Source organism: Gymnoscopelus microlampas (assembly GCF_963454915.1).
Source record: "Gymnoscopelus microlampas genome assembly, chromosome: 10".
NCBI classification, from domain to species: Eukaryota; Metazoa; Chordata; class Actinopteri; order Myctophiformes; family Myctophidae; genus Gymnoscopelus; species Gymnoscopelus microlampas.
The window spans coordinates 33,884,197-33,908,500 of record NC_139947.1 but is presented as its reverse complement, the minus strand read 5'-3'; the positions used below and the strand labels follow the sequence as shown (position 1 = coordinate 33,908,500).

General features: G+C 41.3%; 1 protein-coding gene across 1 annotated transcript in view; it reads right to left on the bottom strand.

Annotated features, from left to right (window-relative positions):
• Positions 1–1,664: 1,664 nt before the first annotated feature.
• The window catches only part of kcnc4 (potassium voltage-gated channel, Shaw-related subfamily, member 4), a 30,080-nt gene continuing 7,440 nt past the window's right edge, over positions 1,665–24,304 (bottom strand). Inside the window, exons 3-5 of the mRNA XM_084068225.1 lie at positions 11,088–12,024; positions 8,307–8,501; positions 1,665–3,321 (exon numbers count right to left, since the gene is read on the bottom strand). Coding sequence (XP_083924351.1) covers positions 3,254–3,321; positions 8,307–8,501; positions 11,088–12,024 — 1,200 coding nt within the window. The 3' untranslated portion in view covers positions 1,665–3,253. The remainder of the gene's footprint in view (positions 3,322–8,306; positions 8,502–11,087; positions 12,025–24,304) is intronic.

Sequence of the window (24,304 nt, the reverse complement as noted above, 5' to 3'; positions counted from 1 at the left end):
AATGGAACTGTTAAATGAACTCTCAGGATTTTTGTGTAGTTCCCCTCGTGTCACCCTGTATTCTGACAGATTTGATTTATTTGCTAGAAACCATCACTTGAGGGCCAAAAGACAATTGAGGATAAAAAACACAATAAAGTCAGAAATGTATCTTCTTCATTGTGGTCCTCTCACAGAAAACAGAGACATAGACATACTCTACATAAATAATACAGTTATGACATTTTTAAAAGCTAAAAAAAATGTAATCAAGTAGTAGCAAATAAAATAAAAAATACCTTAAATCCTTTGTTCAAACAATATATTCTCAAATAAATAAATAGATAAAGTGAGATTGTGTCAATCATTTAAAATAAGACAATAATTAGGATCTAATACATTTTTTTTTGATAAAAAAATCAGTAAAATCCGACAAAAATACTAATTAAATAACATAACCCTAACCTAACCTAACCCTAAAACCGAAATAAAGTAACAAAAAAACGCCCCAAATCCGCCCAAAACCGCAAGGTCAGGGACGCATGCATGCACGCTGCGCACGTGTGCATGCATGCCCACCCGCTCCTGCCTAGGCCCAGCCTATATTAGCGTTCTGGCTGCGCCACTGTGCTACCCTATCAAGTAGCCAGGATTTAGTTTTACCTTTAAGTGCTCTTAGGTTAGGGTTTAATGTAATCACTGTGTCCTTCATTGGAATGCACCTAAATAGCCGTAGGTTGGCGATACTTCCATGTGTATAAATGATATGGGCCTCTCTGACTGGTGTAAAAACATTTAAAAATGAGCTTACTAAAATCCGCTTTTAGTATGAAAGTAGGACATGTGCTTTCATACTCACACAGGCTTTAATTTAAGTTTGTGACACACCGATGTCGTCTAACCCCTGCTGTCCCCACTGTCTTTACTTCGTCTCTGAACATCAAAACAGCCCTCAACCGCAATAATGATATTCTTACCATGAGCCAAAGTGCGTTTTTGTGTGAGTGTGTACGTGCGTGAGTGCGTGCGCAAGTGTGCTCATGCACTGGTGTCCTATGTGTGATGTGTGTGCGGTGACATTTAACTGTGCGTATGTTTGTGCATGTGGCATGAGTCATTGAATCAGTGTGTGTGTGTGTGTGTGGGTGAGAGTGTGCTCATCTGAAGTGTCAGTGTGAGAGTGTTTCTGCATGCATTGCATGTCAAATACAGAGACAGCTGAGCAGTAATTAGTGTTGCCCGCCGTCCCCAATCTCCATGGAGACGCGTTGTGTTCCATCTCAACACCTTCAGTACATAATCATGCAGACACGGGGGGGAGCGGGAGGCATGACTGCAATTTCCCTTCTTACACCACTCTGGAACATTGCCATGATCAACCACACTATAGTTGGGCTGTCTCTTTAAATAGACGTGCACAGTACAATCCCGAGTGTTCATTTGACTTTGTGGGTAAAAACACTCAAGAGTTAAATTAACACTCCAGATTGAACTGTGTGTGGGCGCATGAAATTTGAATGAAATGGAAATGTTCTAATAGAGTGAAAAATACATACATTACATGAATATAAAAAATGCTGCTTTAGAACATACAATAATACACTTTGAATCGACAGCTAAGGGGAAAATCTGATTTTATTTGTATTCCTGCATAGAAACACGTGCCTACGTTACATGGTACAAGATATCCAGTGCTTTGCACCGGAGACACAACATCTGACAGCTTGACAGGGATTCAATCCAAGACAACCACTTGTTCCATACATGACCCATAACCAGGACTTCTGAGACAGACCCACAGCCTCCTTCCCCTTTGTCCAAAATAAACAATAGTGGACAATTTACCATTCCACCATTGGTTGATTATAAAGATATTTCAGAACGTGTCATGTTAATAGCAACAGGTTTTCTTTTCATTCATTTAATATATTTTATTTTGCTACATACAACTGTGCTTTTCTTAAAGACTTTTGTCAGCATTAAAAATGGGGCTGAAGTCTAATTGAGATTTTTCCCTTGGTTTATCAGAACATAAGGCAACTATGGCAGACCATGAGGATTATACGTATTAAGTCACCAGTGAAAGAAACCACAGTACTTTTGCTCCCTCCCCGGAAACATGTACTGTGTAAATGGCTTGTACACAACTGACAAAACTTCAAAGTGTTCAACAAACAAAACAATTACATAGCTGCACACATTTAAGCTCCATTACTGAACATTAGGCACAAAACTGGAACCGATGCCACTGTATGCATCCTTACTACAGTACATATTCACTAATGATGGTAACGAAAATCTACCATGTTATCTACTGTAATAACAGCTTACATTTGGACCCTTCTCAACCAGGTATGATGCTTATGTAGTTGTAGTTGAAAGACAAAAACATCCCATAGATTCTCCCTCTCGTGGAAACGGCCACAGACATTGTTTTGCCTGGGTGGCATTCATAACATGCTGTCTGTTGATTAATGTTGTCTGTTGTCCCTGTGGTCTGTGTTGAATACCTCTGACATGATGGAAGGCAGAGACCGACCTGTTTGGCTTTAATCAAAACACACATTAATCGGGCGTTCCATTTTTGTGGATCCATTTCACTGGGAGACATCTTTGAATAACAACTTTTAAGTTTCTAATCTAGTTCACAGTAACGCGTTTACGGTACAGTGCCATCTAACATAACTGGCATTTTTAGTCAACATTTAGAACATTTATGGTTAAAGAGGTGAATTTTACTGACATCAAAGTTAGCAGAGTTCCAAAAAGAACTACATTTCGCCGTCCAGTACACGTTTACATATATATTTTGAATGTTTATTTTGCGTACATAGTAAAACCTTGTTCACAAATGCATGATATTGTAGCAATATCTCATAATTAAAAAATATTGCCAGGTGATTAAAACTCCTGACAAAAACCTCAGATCAAAAACAAGGGGACATACGTATGTCCCTAGATGATAAGCATATGGATGTTAGTCATTTTCAAGGTACATGATCATAAAATGTTGTGTCATGCAGTAACATGCTAAATGTTTTTAAAACATATGCTGTAGGTGTGTATATGTATCAAGAGGCAGCTGAGCAGAATGATATTCAACAGCAAATAGTTGGGTGTTATTATGACACATTAGGTATTCTCCTGAATAAACAAAGGCCTGGTCTGTAGTTCATTCATTCCAACTAGAGGGGTTCAGAGCTCCATCTCCAACCCAGTCGTGTCACCATTCAGTCAGTTCAACATTCTGTTTGTTTGTTGTAGCTAATGGCATTCAGGTTAGAGTGGTGACCTCTGGCTGAACGTAGTTTCCTGTGGCAGTGAGGAGGTCCTTGCAGCTCTCTGTTGAGAGGAAACACACAGAACGGAAAGAAACCAGATCAAACAGTGTTGTATGATACACAGAAAGGTCCTCCGTGTTAACCAGTTTGGACCCTAGTGTCCCTATTCTGGGCATGTCATAATAATAGACGAACATTCTGGGAAAATAGGTGAACGTTCTGCAAAAATAGATTGGCGGAATTGACTGTGTATGAACTAGGAAATATATCTGGGCTATTCAGTGAATTTTGTGTAAGGTACTGTTAACCATGCCCCTTTAACTCTTTTACTGCCATGGGCACGTTTTCGACTCAATTGGTACGGTCCACATGGCCATTATTTTAGAACCAGAGAGAACGCGATCCGAAGATTTACTGCTCCATTCACTTCCTGGTTAACTTATTACTTAAAAATGCTGTATCTCGGCTCCTGTGTATTTTTTTTACTATGTATTTTTGGTCGAGACATGCTATTTTCAAAGGCAGACAACAAATGTCAACGAGGTCGCGATGACCTCGTTGACATTTGTGAAACCACACAGTGAAACCCTCCGTGATTAGCAACCATCAGGGGATCAATCATACTGGAGATAAATATTCTGTGACTACTTGAAAAGGTTATAAAACACAAAAACCGCTGGCAGTGGGTGAGTTCATAGTCATAGACCAGTGGTTCTCGGCTTCTTTAGCAATTGGGTCAGAATTTCCTTTTGCCCATGACCGTCTCAGAATATCTAGCAAACAGTTCTGACCCCCTGTTCGGAGAACAGCATCATGACACTGCTCTCTTTACCCTGACCATGTGTCAAAAAACTATGAATGGCTTCAAGCCTCTGGAAGAATGAATGGAAGATCATAACTGCACAGATCGGCGGAAGCCTTTAGCTGTGACCAACCATGCTGCTAATGGAGGCCAATTAGTGGCAATCATCTGAAGGAGTCATTTGGGAATGTAGCGGCCCATCCCTGTTCATAAGCCAGTCCCTGCATCTCCATAGATTTGCTGTTTTTTTAATGGTTTGCAAGGTAGTGAATAGGCAGTTGTTTCATCAATGGGAGAACCTGCTTTATAAACAAAGAGGCATTGTATCTAAATCATACAGTATAACTTGTGACAGTGGAGGCTGATGCAGTATTTAACAGGCAGCTTGTCACAACATTTGGCATTTCAACTCCGCCATCGATATTTGTGCTTCTACCAGAGGACCGGCTAGGTTTTACCAGAGTCTGATAAACATCTATGTATTTTCAGAGATGCTGTACCTATGTAATCCTGGAATTAGCCTGAACCCAACCCATCCCCTATGGGCACGGTGAACTAATCAATTTCCAGGGATCCAATTCAAGACATTTGTGAGTGCATCAGTGCAATGCCTTGAACAACCACTTCCATTTTTATAAACAAATTATTTAGATTTTGCAGTCAATTCTGATGGAATTAAATGCTTTAATATTGTTATTCAATAATGCATAGCCACTACCCAATCCCAGTTAATGTGCATGAAAATGCATTGTGTACGTGTGATATTCTCCTGTAATAGACTGGGATGTCATCATCCACATATTCACCAGACACAAGGCTCAGGATTGAATTACACCTCCCCCTTCTCTCTCTCTCTCTCTCTCTCTCTCTCTCTCTCTCTCTCTCTCTCTCTCTCTCTCTCTCTCTCTCTCTCTCTCTCTCTCTCTCTCTCTCTCTGTGTCTCTCTCTCTCTCTCTCTCTCTCTCTCTCTCTCTCTCTCTCTCTCTCTCTCTCTCTCTCTCTCTCTCTCTCTGTATCTCTGTCTCTCTCTCTCTGATTACTTTTGAGGTCATCTGGCGTTGCTCAGATTTCCTGTGCTTTTGTCTCTGTCTCTGGGATCAGCAGAGAGCTAGCCTGGAAATGCCATAAACTGACAATGTAATTTGTTCTTATCATAGTTAAAGCCCACAATTGTTAGCCACTGCCGATCCCATGCTTCATTCATGTTGTGTGAGTGGAACGGCAACATTTCAGTCAGCAATGATGCTCCCCAGTCTGTCTGCCTGCATGCATGTGGCTACGTGTGTGTGTATGATGTGTGTGCTAGATGGGAGGCGTCATAATTTTTGCATTGCTAGTTCTATGACAGAGTGGCATATATCACATCCTTTTTTATTTGCTTAATTTTGTATCCACAGTTTACTTTCACTTATGCAACCCTATGCTGTCATGCTTATAGAGCTACTCAGCTAAGCTGTATTGATTGCCATCAGGGAGGGTCAATCAGTCTCTGGACTGCCAAGGGGAATTACCTGTCTTCTCAGGCCCCAGCCATTACCACCCATCACAACATCTCCACTCATATCCCTTATTTTTGCAAGTTTTTATCAGGGTATGCTGACATGCCATTAACATACACCGATCTACAACACTCAACACATTAGGGGACCGTGGAGGCTTTTAAGTGACACATTGAAATATAATTACCCTTTAATGGGCTGTTGAAAAACATAATGGGATACCCTCGCCAGGAGCTCACTAAGTGCCCCATTTCTCTGTTGTTGTTTTTTTCCTTGACACTGGTGTAATAATGAGCAAAGAAAAGAAAAAAAGGTTGCATCATGGGAACGTGTTACATGCTGGGTAAACAGTAAATCGTTAAGTCTAGTTCTGTGGGTAAGAGTCAGGCTCTTTAAAGGGGGTGAAATTGCTCTCAGGATGTGAGAAATGAATCCATCACTGCCAAATATAGAGTCACTTCTCTCAAGGGGCATTTGGGGAGTTCAGTGAGCTGAGATCAGAGATCCAACAGGCCATTCAGGCAGAAAGTGATGGCAGGATGACAACAAAACTGAAATGAATTAGTGGGAGCATTGCCGACCGTTACGTCGAACTCTAATTCACACCAGCAGCGTCGACACTAGTTCGCGACGCTAAATGCAATAAATTGGGCTGAGTGACAGCCTGTCAACATGTGTATCATAAGGAGGTGTAGAAATATACTGTACGGAAGTAGCAGATCTTGATCACAAAGTTTTAAACTAGCAGAAATGAATCAAGATTGCCTAACCACACAGGCGCATACCACATGGATGCAGAATGCCTTCTAATCTACAGCGTGTCCCTGGTTTTACTCCTTTGCCAGCAGGACCATTTGCTTTGTCTTTCCCCTGTTCTCTGTCCGCATTTCCTATCTTTCTCACTGTGTATCTGAATAAAGCATAAAATGCCAAAAAGAAATCTAAAAAAGACGACATGGCCTATTTACTGCCTAAAATGAATAGGTTGTTTACAACCAAGCTACCAGAGACAAGCAACAATTGTCTCTACTTCTCCTCCTCTGTGCCTATCAGCTCTCTTGGCTGGGCAGAGCAGCTGGCCTGAGCCCCTCGTTTCACCGCAGCCCTGGAGTTATCCCTCTTTGCTGACCCACAATCCTGATTGTTTATGTATTTTGTTTAGTTGTCTATCGATCTACAACTGCTAGTTTAACCCATTCAATCCGAGAACTCATAATGTGTCATTTTAGATTTGTTTTAGCTATAACCATTATTCTAAACTTTGGGCTATTCAAAAATAGTAGATGTACAAGCTCAATCCGGGAACGCATCAACAAATGTATTTTAAATCCTGCTATGGTAGTGGTGCTCAAACCTTTTCATGTCAAAGACCCCCAACATTATGTATTTGCATGCTATGTGCTTGTATATCTACTATTTTTGAATAGCCAAAGACATCTAAAATGACACACATGTGTTTCCGGATTGAATGGGTTAAGCTTTAAATAGACCATGTAGGGGGGTCGACAATGGCCTAGTATAGTGGTTAAGGCGCATTCCACATATTTCACACCTAAAACTGCTATTTAAAAAAGTTATCAGAAGTCATAACTTCTGTACAGTAGCTATTCTGTTGTGTTGAGTGAATATGCGTACTCCACACCTACTTCAGAGCACAGCACGCTCTGAATTCTCTGACTGGTTTGTCGCTCTGTGCAAAAGCGTTGAGGTTTTCTCAACTTTGACGCTTTTCCTGGTTTCAATCACATTTATACATTCAAAGATGTTCAAAAAGAGACGATCTACAAGCTCACAACGCATTGCATCGCAACTTGTTGTTGAAATATTATCACAATACGATATTATCGTCAGAGGTATTTGGTCAAAAACATTACAATATTTGATTGTGTCGTTTTTGCCACACCCAAGTTGCCCTTATAATTCACTGCACCCACGTTACCCGTTTGAATGAGCTGACTCTTGGGCTGAATTACGAAAATGTGATGAAATGTCAGGTGATATCGCTCGAGATGATTGCTTTGTTAGCAGCAGTGTAGGTTAATCTTGGAAAACATACCTGTCATTCTTGAGTTCTAATCATTTTATTTTTTTACATCCGAATTACAGGTATATATACACATATACTGTACAGGTATACGAGAGTATAGTTTTAAAGAGTATAGTTTTGTTAAGAATTACAGTAGCTGTATATGGGATATAAAAATTCAAATATTTAAAATGTATGAATTTTCATTTGACTTAGTTGTGCAGTTATTGTATGATAAGATCACTGCAATGTTGAACCCTAGAATGAATTTCATAATTATGTAGTAGTGTGTGTGCAGACAAAATTAGCACATCTATTTGTAAACACGTTTAAGGTACACACTCTACATTGTTTGTCATGGAACCACATTACCTGGAAACATACCCTTTGAAAAAATGACAGAACAAAAGCCTGGTGGTGCCTTAGAGCACACAGACAGATAGATGACGTAATTAGTTCTAGAAAAGCTCTGTAATTGATTTCCCTTTGAACTGTTGAATGAATCATGACTGGAAACAGTGTCCTCCAGTCACCTGGGGGTCTGTGGGGGAGTTGATAAACGTTTGGGAAAAGGAAGTGGGTCGTTTTTTCCCCCCTCTAGTTATTGACAAGCAGCCTCCAACAGTCTTTTGGCATTGAGTCTATAGAAGCGTATATTTAATGCCATTGTATGTACCCTGTCAGTGTGCAATCTACGTATTGATATTCACATAACCTACCAGTGCGGATGGTGGGCTCTCCAGGACAAGAGAAGTCCCCGGAGGTAAGCAGGAAGCAGGTGGCCTCTTTCTTAGCTTTGTCGCGTCCCCTGGAACAACGCAGGGACCATTTGTCACTGGGGGACAGTGGCTGTGTCAGGCTGCAGACCTCCTCCTCGGAAAGAGCCACGTTGGCGTCCCCGTTCTGTTTGGAGTCTGACGGGAGGGGAGTAACAACATGGCAGTGTAAATGTCAAAGCTTTTACCGAGGCCACCACCGTGGCCCAGAGAAAGATAGAGGCATATTGCACGAAAACACATTTTTTTCCACTCTTTCCGCTTCTTTGGAAGCAGTAATTACATCATGGTGTGCTTTATGACTAAACTGCTCTCCTCTATCAAATAGACAGTGAAAACCCTCAGGAGGTACAAGATGCAGAAGTCGTTTGTTTTAACGCCGCGGCTCTGCAGCACTCTAGTTGTCTAGAAGAGGGTCTGTCTCTGTCGCCGTGTCCAGAGCTAATCTCGCTAAGCTGCTGGACCGATCAGACCGAAATGTGTTTTTGCACACTGCTAGTAGGCCACAGAAGTACATACTTTTATCCTGAAATATAATATAATATATATATATAATATAAGTGCGTTATAAATAGAGGCCATTTTCCATTACAGTTCAAGTTAATTGAAATATTGCTGAACTAAAACTGAATAATTGAGTCAGTCAACGTTGAACACCTTTATACAGTCAATAGGTCATGGGTGTTTTGGATTTCGTTTTCTCCACTGACTATTTTCGTCTAGTTTTCAAATCAATACTCTTTACAGTGCATTAAAACACATTAGCATAACAAAACTAGAATCGTGCGCTCAGGCCTGGTTGCCTACCCCGGGCTGTGTCAGTCGTGGGGTTCAGTCATCAGGACACGAGGGCGCTGCAGGAGGAAATAGAGTTTTTACGTGCAACTGTGGGCATTAGGTGCCTCCTATGGATTGTCACATGAGTCACGATACTATTTGTGCTTATTTTGATGGGGGGGGGGGGGGGGGGGTAATGTTTCTGCTACAAACTGTGACATTTGTAGCCTTTGTAACACTCCCTATGGGTGTGTAACAGCTATGTGCTGTTTAGAGGCCACTCAATGTGTGATTCAAATTTGGGGCGGATGCTGCGTTCATGATTGGTGGCATTTCTTTGTAAAACTTAGCCCTCCTGCAAATTTTGGAAGCCAGCCAATCATAGCCAATGGTAATGGAATATGAAAGATGATTGACACATATTGATCACATGACTCCAGAGAGAATGTGTACCGATTTGTGTGAGTCTTGGACAAACACTGTAGGAGTAGTGGCAAAGTGTGTTTTGAAGAAAATGCTAAATGGTGGAAAATTGGAAATGGGCATGGTCTATATGCGGAGTTGTGTCCTGCTCCATGGAATCCAGGAAAACATTTTTTTTATTGTACAACCTATGGTTCAAGAATTATAGGCCACCACAAGGCTGATTTGAAAAGGTTCTTCCTTGGCCGACTGGGAGTGTGCCTGCCAAGTTTCACGCTAATCGGCCCAGTACACAAACGGACAGACAGACAGCGACACAGACAGGGGCAAGAACATAGTCCCTGCTTACTGCAGTGCTGTGATAACACCTGCATTTCCCCACATGGATCAAAAAAGGTCTGTCTGTCTGTCTATCGACCTGTCAATTATATTACGTGTGTTGGATTACCTATCTGAAGTCTCTGCAAGTGGATTTTCATGGCATCCTCAAAAATAAAATAAAATACTGGATGCTTTACCCGTAGTCAATGGACTAAAAATGTCAGACTGCCTATGGTATGGTCCTTTAAATAAGAACTACAGCTAACAACATGTAATGTATAATTACATTAACAATCCAATCAACACTGTATATCTTTCTCTTTTGTGTGGAAATTATGTAAACTAACGATGCAAGTCGGAAACGATCCAAGTTGGAAATTCATGCCCCACCCATTTATGCAATACCCGTTGTCAAAGACCGTTGTACCCGTCTGTCTGTCTGTGTCCCTTTTATGAGTTTCGTGACAGGCATGCCCAAATATTGAATCTAGTCCAGTCTATGACCCCAGTACTACGATGTCAAATTGAGGACATTAGGGTACTCCATATATGGGGATTTGTGGTTTCATCAATATATTTTGTACCTGTCTGTCTCTCTGTGTCCCTTTTATGCCCATATATGGAGATCGCGGTAACACTTGCTATGCATCCCAACATGTGTATAATGCATTATAAACATATACTTATAATGCATTATAATCTGCTTATAACACTGTAAAATTATAGCAATAAGAACCCATAAATACTCGTAAAGCTTTATAACAATAATCATAACACAATCATATTGCGTTATAATAGTGATAATGCATTATAAAATCATTATAATGTATTACAACTATGAAAATTATAATAGACTATGATCCTGGCCAACAGAAAGTCATTGAGTGACCAGTAATTATGAAGTCTTAAAATACTTGACCTTAAGTGTTCTGATTGCATGCACTTTTAATTATACCTGTAATTATAATAGTGATATAAGCCAATGACATTGCATTTATACTTGACCTTATAAGTCATCATAGAATGCTTTATAATGTTTCATAATTATTGAATATTTGTGAGTTCTTATAACTATAAATATACAGTGTTAAAAGCAGATTTCAATACATTATAAGTGTGCTTAACAGAGATTTAGCGCATTTAATGTAACATTGAATACATTATATACTGTATAAGAGAATAGATGAGAATAAATGATATGACCTGAGCGGTTTCTGCCAACGCTCTCTTCTGTAGCCAGTGGACAAGTATCACTCTGTGTGCTGTTCCTTGGAGAGTTGGTGTCTGACTTGGCAAACGACGCAGAATCAGTGGGAGCATCTGGGTTGGGGTTGTGCTTCTTCTTCTTCTTGGGTAACTTTTGTTTCGCCATAGCCAAAGAGTAGTACATCCCAAAGTTGTTGACAATAACCGGGACGGGCATGGCAATGGTCAGCACCCCGGCCAGCGCACACAGCGCCCCCACCATCATGCCCAACCAGGTCTGAGGGTACATGTCTCCGTAGCCCAGTGTCGTCATGGTGACCACTGCCCACCAGAAGCTGATAGGGATGTTCTTAAAGTGTGTGTGGTTGGCGGCCGTGGGGTCATCGGGGTCGGCCCCGATGCGCTCGGCGTAGTAGATCATCGTGGCGAAGATGAGAACGCCCAGGGCCAGGAAGATGATGAGCAGCAGGAACTCATTGACGCTGGCCCTCAGCGTGTGACCCAGCACGCGCAGCCCAACAAAGTGTCGAGTCAACTTGAAGATCCGGAGGATCCGGACAAACCTGACGACACGCAGGAAGCCCAGCACGTTGTTGGCTGCTTTGGATGATAGACCACTCAGGCCCATTTCCAAGTAGAATGGCAGAATGGCCACAAAGTCGATGATGTTTAGCATGTTTTTGATGAAGACAACCTTGTCTGGGCAGCAGATGATGCGCACCAGGAATTCAAATGTGAACCAGATCACACAGATCCCTTCAACCTGTATGAGGATTGGCTTGGTCACTACCTCCCACATCTCCACCTCCCTGGTGACATTGCCCTCCACTACCAGCTCAGTCCGGTTGAACATGTCATTGAAGGCCTCGTGGGTCTCCAGACAGAAGGTGGTAATGGACACCAGAATGAAGAAGAGTGAGGCAAAGGCTACTCCCTAAAGGAGACAGACAAAACAAAAAAAGCAAATTCAAACATCAAGATGAACAGTGGATACCACAAATAGTATGACATCCTATCCTTGTCCTTATCCTTACACATCCGTTTGATTCCATCCTAACAAACAATTTATCTACAAGAAAGCCGGAACAAGTATTCTCAGAGAAAATAGCCCCATTTCGAATCAATTACAGCTATGCACACAGATTGAATCATGCTGTGAGACAAAAAGCGATTCCATTAGTTTCAGTCATCTGGCATTCTACCATTCAAGACAAGACAGCAGGGGGTTGCAGTCACACGACACCGGCAGCAGGCACTGACTTTTAAAGGTACGCAAACATTTTATAATAGTGCTATGTTTTGCATCTATCTCCAAGTAGACTAGCTACTTTCTATCCCAATTTAGATCCAGCTTGTGTTAGGTGTAATCAGGACCCAGCTACCCTTAGCCACATGTTTTGGTCGTGCCCTAGACTGACTACATTCTGGACGTAGGTATTTAGTACCTTTTAATATATGTGTAGGGCAACTATAGACCCCAATCCAGTGACTGCATTGTTTGGTGTCCTCCCACAGGGAACAACAATAGCGACTCACCAAGCTGAAGCTATAGCCTTCTCCTCTTTAATGGCTAGACGACTGATATTGTTCAGCTGGAAAAAAGCAGCTCCGCCATCCCACAAACACGGTTTTAGATGTCACATCTAAAACTTGAACAGCTTAAATATACGATCAGAGGCTCTACTCAGAAGTATACTAGAGTCTGGCAACCGTTCCTGTCATATTTTGAGGAGGTGTATTCTACTGTTGCAATATAGCCATTGCAGTATAGCCATTTGCCTTTCTTCCCCGCGAACGGCCTTTTTGCATGTAGTTGAAGCGCAAGGGGGCGGGGGGCGGGTGGGGAGAGAGTCAGCGCACTGAAGTCAAGGCACAGACTACTGTGTTGTTGACAGACAACGGATGCACGCTTTTGAGAAACAACAAAAATAAAACCTGGCCTAGCCTACAGTAGCCTTTTCATAAATTATATTTGTATTAGGCTGTCCTGAGAGTTTATAATATTTAGAGAAATGTAAAGTTTCAAATACAAAAGTATTGGTAGTAGTTGCGAATTACTGGACATTTAGACTGAATGTTTCATTTATCCTCATCTTGCGCTAATGCACGCAACTGTTTTGCCAGGTTTTATTTTTGTTGTTTCTCATAAGTCATTTTTCTTTCATTTTTCTTTTCTCTTATTGACTGTAATTTTTGTGGTATTAATACCGTTTCTCATGAAAATATATTGCACTAAAATGTCCTTGCATTTTTGGTCAATTAATTACTGGTTGATATGAGTATTTGTTTCATTTGATATTGTGTACTAGTGTCTGTGGTGTCTTGTAGTTTGTTATATGTTGGTATGTGTATGTGTCTTGAAGATTCAATAAAAACATTTGAATAATAATAATAGAACTATGTTTTGACTTTGAGATGAGCTCTGTAAAAGACACCATACAAAAAACAATTACAGGCAAATGAAGAATAAGAAGTAAAACATTGTCTTCAATAGGGCTGTAACTTATCGATTATTTTCTTGTTGATTATTCTATTGATTACTTTTTCGGATAATCAATACAAATGTCTATCTATATGCTTTGTTATAATTGAGAAACTCAATTTGTGTGATTAATGACTTAAGGTGAGGTGAGGACTGTTGTGCAACGGTGTCATGCAAAAATTGATGATTTCAAGCTTGTAGATCTGCTTTTTTCAATATTTTTGAAAATTGATTATTTTATTAAAGTCTATTTTTATAATGCTTTAAATCGTTTTGTTTCTCCTCATGAATCAACCACCGGCATACTGTATGTAGGGGAAGAGGGAGGATGGGAGAGAAGACAGGAGAGCAAGTGGCCATGACAACCACACGGATGCTGTATGTAGATACCCTCCGAGATGGATGACACTGACAACACATAAATATTCATTCACCTGCCATTTTGTCACGTCTGTCAAAGTTGAAGATAATTTATCTCATCATTATTATCTTCCTATAATTGGTCCTCACTAATGCTCATTATAAGATGGCACAGTTTCGGTCTACTCACTCGTCTCAGAGGTGGGCTATGGACAGAAACCTGCCTACCAATGACATCATTGGTTGGGATTCCAAGCTAATAGAGACTACAAACTTTCTCTTCCTGGAAAGTTAGCATGCTGAAATATCATCAATACAATTTTGTTGTTACCTCATGATGTCATCAATAATAACTGTTCACATCCCACCTCTGAGACAGAGGGAGTAGACATAAATGGTACCATCTAATAATGAACATTATTGAGGACCAAATTAGTTAGTTTTTAGTTCTCTATGTTTGACTATCTCGTAATAATAATATACATTAGCTTAAAAATACTATTAAGTTTAAATACTATTAAGTTTAAGTTTTTGAATTATTTTAATAGATTTTCACCTATAATGACATTGGATTACTAATCGTTTATTTCATTAAATTATCGATAAGCAATTATTTTCTAGTTCAATTACTGTAACTGTTGCACAACCCCTAATATCAATTGAGTGAAATCATCTGACCATTTTATTTCCACTTCATCCTGAAAGCCCACTAGCATTCACCTGATCCTGAACAATGGCCATGTCACGCTGTGTTTGTGTTCACATTGTGTGCCAACTAATAAATGATCATTAGTGTTTACTATATAGCCGGGACAGAGTGTAATGACTCTCCAACTCTACTCATCTCCCAGCTGGATAAATATGTACCTGTGCCGTGGATGCACTTATCAGTCATTGTATTCTTTCAGGCCTCCCACAAATCAGTCAGCAGTATAGTGTTTGGGTCTACAAGTAGAATAACAAGTATATAATGTCAACATGTTGCTGTGTGTAATTAGGGAATAAAGTAATGGCCAATGTGCTAGTGTTAGCCACTGCAACAAGTACAGTTGCTGTGTGCAGTCCATGTCTAAAGCCAAATGTGCTCATACAGTATCAGTGACGGCTACTGACAAATCTTTCAGGGAGGGTGAATTTTGCGACGATGGCTAAGGTGACCCAAAGAAATAATAAATCTTCTCCAGGTCAAATGGAGCTAGTTTTTAGCTATGGTCCCCCACCCGGCACCCAGTGTACCAGCCCACAAGGCTGTGAAAACAAGGAACCAGCCTTGGGACAAGCCTAGCAGCATTGGCCCTGTCCCAAGAGGACCACGGAAATCCCCTGAGTGGCGATGGCCCTTTCCCAAGAGGACTACATAGTTTCCCTTGTTGCATGGACACTGTTACCCTGGATTGCATCATAGCAGAAAGGCTCACAGTTGCTAATAGTGGTTTGTCTACAGTAGTAACTCCATTATAATGCTCAATAACCAACCAGCCATAGGACAAGAAGTAAAGCTTAAAGGTAACTCTCCACCAAACGGACTACTTCAGACTACTTCAGACTACAACAGACAGCAACAGACTGGTAGTCTGTTGGCAAAAGTTGCCATTTAGTTCAGCACAAGCAGTCGGCCGATGTGCACATTGTTGTGCCAATGCCTTAGAGCTGGCAGAACTGGCCTGCAAGATCTTTCCAGTGTTGCCAGGTCTGCTTATTATAAGCGACTTTGGGCTTGTTTTCCTGTAAAGTTGCTTGTTTTGCTTTTGTTTGGGCTTGTTTCTGAAGTGTAGTTGCTTATTTGGGCTGGTTTGGGCTGAAAATAGCTGATATAAAAGGGCTCAAGTGGTGAAACTGGTCGCTTCTTTTGGGCTTGTTTTTAGACCTGGTCGCTTGTTCTGAACAGAATCTGGCAACAGCAGAGCTTTTTTTTACTCACACCAAAACAAAACATCACATAGCATTCTCCACCAGCCCAGGGCTAACGACGGGCTCTAGTCAGTCGGGACCAACCGAGAAAGTTCTGTTTCTCATCGTCGGGTCGATAGATGTCCCGACCCAACGGAACGGCGCTATCCGACAACAAATTGTCGGCGGCAGACGCTTTCCAACTCCTCCCAACGCTGATTCGGCTTGAAATCGGCGCGGTGGAGAGCTGCCTTTTAGAACACTGGTTTTGAACCCTAGACCTAGAGGACCACAGAGTTCCCCTTGTTGTACTGTATATGGACACAGTTACTCGTCTGTCTGCCAGTCTGCCGGTCTTGTCTGTGAACAAAACTTGAAAGCAGATGGTTGTATGTTCATATAGGAATTATCAGTAGGTTGCGTCATGTTTATTTAAATGTTGGGTCCAAAAGGTCACGGTCACGCAACCAAGTTCGCAACCAAGGTCTGATTGTGTCTATTCATTGAGAATGAATGGACAGCTTTTTCTGAAACTTGGTGGGAATAATTGGTCAAAGGTCAAGGTCACATTCTACGTCATGGTCAAAATTAGATAACTGGTTATATGTGCCGGTCGATCAAAAGGGGTATTTTATGGATATTTCCAAAATATGGAATGTTCCATGGGAAGTCCACTATATGACCAGTGAACAATCTCACTTTTGTTGCCAGGCAATTCGTCCTCCAGACATTTCACACTAGGACTGGGCAATATATTGATATTATACTGACATTGTGATATGAGACTAGATATCGATTTTGGATATCGTGATATGGCAAGAGAGGCGATGTTGAGATGGCTCGAACATGTGCGGAGGAGGGATGAGGGGTATATTGGGAGGATGCTGGAGCTGCCAGGCAAGAGGAAGGCCAAAGAGATGAGGTTTATGGATGTGGTGAGAGAAGACATGCAGGTGGCTGGAGTGACCGAAGAAGAGAACAGAAACAGATTATCTGTTGTGGCAACCCATGAAAGGAATTTACCCGAAAGAAGAATAATATCTTGTGTTGACTGTGTTGTCTTTTCCTGGCTTTAATCACTTAAAGTCTAGGCTGCACCAGCGCTCCTGTTTTTGGGTATAGAGGGGCGGGTGTATAGAGGCGCGGAGAGATTGCGCCTGATCCCATTGGTTGTCCGTCAACCCCCGCCCGTTAACACAACATTACGAGCAACGCCCACTGCACTCTGGTTGGTTGGGGAAATGAAACACTTCCCACACCGGGTACACCTACGCGCTCCTCCAGGCTATTATTTTTTAGCAAAGCTAAACAATAGAAGCCTGGAGATCGAGGCTACTTAAAGTCTAACGGCAGGCTTTTTTGCTACGTTTTATTGTGATGTTTTTTTATGAGTTGTGTATCAGCCAATTACAGTCTTGTCTGATTGTCAAGGGCAGGAATTTCATGGAGGCCATGAAGGCCATGCCCACCGTGGCCCCTCAGTTTGGCTTCAAACATTATATGCTCTGAGGCAACAGTGGCCATCTGTAGCCCCACCGGCCGATCTCTCCTCGATCTCTTTCCTGTCATTTTTTTAGACACCACTGTCTTTTGTTTGTTTGGTGCTTGCCAAAAGAGAAATCAAGATTTAAAAAAAAGGTCCCATGTCATGGGAGTGAGTATTTTTTTCAGTTACTACTGTAGGCAAGTGAGCTGCTCAGCAATTTCATAAACTAACTGAACGCGTGATTGTCTCCGTAGATGAAGCTGAGAGTCCAAACCATGTACAGTAAAAGGCATTTTACCATGCTTTCCTATTATATGGTTCAAAACGAACTAGATCTTGTCTTTCATCAGCAGAGCACCAGACAGGAAATGCAACTGCCAGTCAATAATCACTCGCAGTAGCAAGACGATTAGATAGATATCTAACAAGACATGTGATTAAGTAAGGGTTGGTCTGACAACATGAGAATGACATAGACATGGATGCAAGAAGAACTTACATTTTCCTTAATTGAAAAAAAGATTGTGGGATGTTGCTGCTTTTGAGAGGTATTTCATTGTACTTCAACAATGTGCACATTTATGCTTCTGTTTGACCTTCATTCACCCAGGCTAATGAAGCTCTACACAGTAGAACATGCTGTCTCAGCACTCCCCTAACACACACGCACACATACAATGAAATCTTTGTGCACAACATACACACCTGCGTGTGCACACATGCAAAAAGACACTGAATATATTTCATTGTGTCATCCTCACCCATAATTTCCAACCCGAGAGCTATCCAAACAAAAGAGACTGATATACAGCTGGTGCCACAAGTATTTTGAGAGGCTGACTGGTGCATCTGTCTGTCAGAGCAGGGCAAAGGCAGCCATTTCAATCCCATCTCCCAGCACCTCATCACAGCAAATTCCAGTTCCAAGTCAGTCAATCAAAAATGCCACTGCTTCCTCTTTCCTCTATGTGGACTTGTAGATTTACCCATGGCTTCTTCTCTGTTTTTTCACCAAACAGCCCAGCAGAAGTACATGAGGTAATGCAAAGAAAGGAGTCTGTGTCATGAAATGAGCAATAACTACTGGTGAGCTTGGTCAAGCAAGCTTTTAACCACTTAAACCCTATACTTCATTGGCTGTGGTCCCCCAGGGGTCTTTGATTGATTGATTGAATACTTTATTTTTGTTGGTATTTTTTTTTACAGTCTACACGTCTATACAAGTTTAAGTTTGTCCCCCCTTTTCCCACTACACCAAATCTCTCCACCAAAAATAGTCGATCTATAAACTTGCAACGCTGCGTGTTATGTGTCTCTGGCTATTTTGGCCTAATTTTCACCCCTGAATAGGGATGCTAGGGGTCATGTGGTTAAAATTACAATGTCATGGCATTTAAAATATATATTTTTCTGTTTGTTGTTTTCTCAAATGGGGTGTAACACCAGTTGCATCATTAAGCATTTTTTTTATCCCATATGACAGTAGTCAAAAAGTTACGTGAGACTTTTGGCCTGTCAGTTAATGTAACATCAATGCTAAATAAGCTGTCCCTATGAAATGCTCAGTCAATACGCCACGTCGCCACCCAGTAGACTAGAGCAGCCTTTCTGCAAAGTGCACCATTCTGTAGCTCTGCTGAAGACTATGATAAAGCTAAACCATTTAGTATGTTGACAACATATTCATGATGCCCCTTTAAAATCCAACTGAGGATGTGGTAAATTGTACACTAAATTAACAATGAGGAATTCCCTGTGTGTACATAATTATATAATCTATTCTCTATCCATTGTGCTATGGATCTAATTGAAACAGAAATTGTCTTTAAAAAGGTGATAACTTGGTGCAAGTCATTGGTCTTCTCATCACCTAATCAAGCTATTCACTGTAGCATGAAATTGTTTACGCTGGCAATAAGCACAGATGTATGAGTGCCATGTTTTATTATGATAATGATGATTAGGAGCATATTCCACTTTAGTCCTAGGTCGTGCTGTGAAATGTCTCTGCTTCAGATGGATAGATTCACAATAAATGACTGAATAATTTATTGTTCTATGTGAAGAATGTCTCTGCTCCAGTCAGTTTTAAAATGATTTGACACAAAGGAACCACAAGACAATTAAACATTATTCTACAGATCTAATTCAGTGTTGCTCACAAAACGAGTCACACAGTAAGGAATAGGTATGTTTGACATTGGGACAACATAAAAGCTACTGTATTAAACTCCAGTATGACAGCTGTCTAGTGGCACCCAGTAAAACGTTGACACCACAAGCTCTGTTGCTCTCTCTAATGGGGAGCCCAACAGGCCCTGTGAACATTTGGTTTATTCAAACACCAAACGGTTTATCCCAGAAATAAACAGAGATGAATATCTGCACACAATCTTCTACCAAAGGCACTTCTGGAAGAAAGGTTGTTGCTCTGAGTCTTCGCATGTGAGGATATGTGTCTTACTGTGTGTCTCACTGACAATCCGTGTCCCTCAAACAGTGTGAAAAACACTCACAGCTGAGACTTGCAGAGCCACCACATCTACGCATATCTTTTTCTGTGCCATAGCTACATTTGAGTGTGTTTTGTCTGTTTATGCCATAGCACTAGGGGTTACCAAGATAACACGTTTACGATTAGTATCAGAGAAGTTAAACACTGTCACAATATTGGAACATTCAGCTCTCTAACACTCAGCATTTCTGTGTTGGACTACCAGGCCCCTTACTGTTATACACAAAGGAATGATAATTAACTAGAAAAAGTGCTCTTCGGAGCCAGGTCAGGTAGGTTATTGTGGGCCAGCAATGTTCAGAATTTGCCAATCAGGATGGAATATAAAAACTCGTACGGAACCATCTTGATCACTTGACTATAGAGATAATGTGTACTGATTTGCATGATGTTTGGACAAATTTTGTAGGAGTAATATTAAAAAAAAAATCGGCCTCCTGGTGGCGCTATAATAGGGCAATGTTAAAAGGGTGGGGTTTGTTCTTCAACGTAGTGCGAATGTACGTGCAAAGTTCCACCGCAATTGGACGCTGCGTTCATGATTTGCGGCATTTTGTTCAAAACGGGCCACTCCTGCAAACTTTAGATGTCAATGTTAGCCAATCAGGATGGAATATGAAAAATCAAACAGATCCATCTTGATCACATGACTATAGAGATCATGTATACCGATTTGCGTGAAATTTGGATAAAATCTGAAAGCTGAATCTCAAAATATGTGTTTTACATAAATCGGCCTCCTGGTGGCGCTATAAAAGGCTAATGTGAAAAATGCAGGGCAGATGTTTTTCCTTGGCCTCTAGGGAGTATGGTTGCAACGTTTCACGCATATCGGTGCAGTTACAGTTAAAAACGCAATTTGGCCTTTTATAGCGCCACCATGAGGCTGATTTGAAAATTGTCAAGTGGCATTTCTTCCTCGGCCTAGTAGGAATGTGCGCGTGAAATTTCACGGAAATCACAAGCTGCGTTCATGATTTGAGGCATTTAGTTCAAAATGGACCAATCCTGCAAACTTTGGAAGCCAACCTTAGCCAATCAGGATGGAATATGGATAATCAGACAGATCCGTGTTGATCACATGACTATAGAGATACTGTGTACTGATTTGTGTGATGTTTGGATAAAATCTGTAGGAGTAATATAAAAAAATTGATTTTGCACAAATCGGCCTACTGGTGGCGCTATAACAGGGCCATGTAAAAACATTGGGGCAGAGGTTCTGAATTGGCATCCAGGGAGTGTGTGTGCACAGTTTCGCAGCGACCGGGCCAACGGTGCCGGAGATTAGCTGCTCGCAGACAGATGGACACACGGACGGACGGACGGACGGACGGACGGACAGGGAGTAAAACATACTCTCTCGCCATGCCTTTTGACCTAGCGGAGACATATGAGACCAGTAGATTATCCAATACCTGAAACCTAACAGGGCATTTGCGCCATATTGAGATATACTGTAGATGAAGATTTCAACTCATAATAAGTCAACGCTATGCCACATTTTTGGTGCCAAAAGCACAACATGCCAAAGTAGGTGCCAGATCGCCAATAGATTAAAGCCCCCAGAGGGGACAGATGCCAGGGCCAAGCTGGTAAAACAAGAGCAAAAGGCAGCATGGCATGGAACTCAGACAGGAAGCAGGCTGGGCAACAGTGTGTCAGCTGGGCACTGGGTACAATAGTCATCACCTCCAGCTGTTTAGCATCATATTCTGATAATAATTTTACACTGTTCCCTAGCAAGAGGAAGGCCAAAGAGATGAGGTTTATGGATGTGGTGAGAGAGGACATGCAGGTGGCTGGAGTGACCGAAGAAGAGAACAGAAACAGATTATCTGTTGTGGCAACCCATGAAAGGAATTTACCCGAAAGAAGAATAATATCTTGTGTTGACTGTGTTGTCTTTTCCTGGCTTTAATCACTTATAGTCTAACTGCAGGCTTTTTTGCTACCTTTTATTGTGATGATTTTTTTGGTGAGTTGTGTGTCAGCCAATTGCAGTCTTGGCTGACTTTCAATGGCAGGAATTTCATGGAGGCCATGAAGGCCATGCCCACCGTGGCCCCTCAGTTTGGCCTTCTGCGCCTCAAACATTGCTCTGAGGCTACAGTGGCCATAACACCCCACCGGCCGCTGTCCCAGCTGATTTGTGAGCTGTATTCTCCTTGATCTCTTTCCTGTCAATACGGTTTTTAGATACCACTGTCTTTTGTTGAGATTCTGAATTCTTAACCCCCCACATGCCCATCTTCAAAAGAGTCCAGTGACTCTGATTAGTCCAGGGCTGAGAGTGTATGAACTTTTGACTCTTATATTGGTAATTTGTAAATACCAATGAATTATTTTGTGAAATACATAAATATGTTGTTCACTGATAGTTATTAAACATTAATACATTCAGTTAAATTCATTATTTCCGTTTAATCATTGATCATTGATTGATATGATGGCCTTCCCGACATGTCATTTGTCCTTTGTGCCCTAAAACTATTATTTTACAACAAATTATGAAATTCCAGGCCTGCGACCATCCGATCCCCTCGGACTATAGGATCGATGGGATCTAAACGCAGCTGCTGGTTTGTGACTCTCACATCATATGTTTCAGTGTACATATTTTAGTGTACCGTTTAAGTTTAATAAGAGAACGTGTCAGGACGTCATCTTAAATTACATTCAGAACAGAGTAGCAGCTCTGTACTGTCTCCATAATGAGAATCAGCTGTGTGTGGAGGAATATCGAGATAAGCTGAGCCTGAGTTCATATTGTCAGTATGCAGCACACTCTGTATGTTGAAAGGTAAATATGGAAACTCAAATAAAAAGTCAACGAAGAGACTACATAATGTCCCATTCAATGCATTGATAGCATCCGAATCAGGTGCACCAGGCCTGTCTCACCTCTTGAAGACTAAACTCCTGCCCATCATGGCTCTCTCTTCATGACACTGTGGCAGGGCAGAGAAGCTCCTTTAGCAACAGACTGTTACACCCACGTTGCAAGAAGGAGCGCCATAGGAGATCTTTTCTGTCTGCAGAAATAAGACTGTACTCCTCATCTGGTTGGATGATTAGGACGGGGATGTTGAAATTGGACTCATTGAGTCTGTTGTTCAATATTGTTGGTTGACTATGATTAGATGCCTATTGTGGATGTTTTTTTTATTATGGGTTTTTATTGATGTCTCTATGAGAGCTGCTGCTATAACACCTTAATTTCCCCTCTGGGCTGAATAAAGTACCTACCTTATGTCTGTGGAAGGGGCTTCTGGGTCATTTCAGACATGGCTGTTTCTGGGTCATTTCAGACTTGCTTGTCTCATCCAGACAATCTCACTTTATTTGTCTTTCCTTATTCATCCATCCACTGACACATGTAATCAGTGGACAAAGTACTCAACCCCAGTACTTGAGTCAACTACAAGTGAAAGTTTCTCAGTCAAATAAAGTACAAAATTACAAAGCACATTTTTTCTTTTTTTTATCAATTCTGTACAGTACTCAAGTAAATGTACTTTGTTACTATCCACCACTGCATCTAATGATCTTGCTCTGTGAGAGCCAATAACAAACAGACTAGACATAAGCAGGATATACTCAGACCACAAATCAGCTGTTTTTGCTCATATGTGAACACTCTAAAATAACTCAGACCCCTCTGAAGCAAGCTGTACTCGGAGCTCCTAGAGACAGCCAGCCGATCAGCATATGGGGTGAACAATGTCTCCCAAACACCTTTCCCGTGTTATTCTTATACTTGTTTAGAATGTCCAAATGGGATACATGGCTTCTATATGTAGGCTGCTCTTCTCATAGGTTGCATACTGCAAGACAGAGGCTCTCACAGAGACAAGACTCAAATAACCCAAAGATGACAGACGCCTGTCCTCACAGCCGGGTCTCGAATAGGTCAGACAGACAAACGGATAACTAAAAGAAAAGACAGACACCTGTCCTCACAGCGGGGGCTCACATGGCACATCCAAGATTGCACACACACAATGTGAATGCAAAAAAGAACTGAGTCCATTTTCTGTTGGTCCACATTTTGGTCCACTTTAAGAGGAGAGGACTGAGTTTAGTTCATTTAGACACTTCAGCTCAGAAATAACCATACCGTTAATGAACCATTTACCATTTATTAACCATTACCATATTAACCATAACCCATATATGCAATGATATTGCATTCAAGTTTGGCGGTGTGACTCTGCTCATGTGATATACAAACTAAAGCCCCCCCACCTACAGTATAAAACAGGGCATTGACCATGTGTGAAAAATCAAGTCTTATTTACACAGAATATAGCTCAGAGATATGTGAGATATGTGACTATGAATGCTGGGGCCTGGGAGGTTATGCCTTTAGATGTTTGAACAGCTTTCTGCCAATTCGGCCATTGTCATTGTCTGGGTGACAATGACATACAATAGAAGACCCTTTTGAATGAACACCACTGTGTCTCATATGCTTGGAT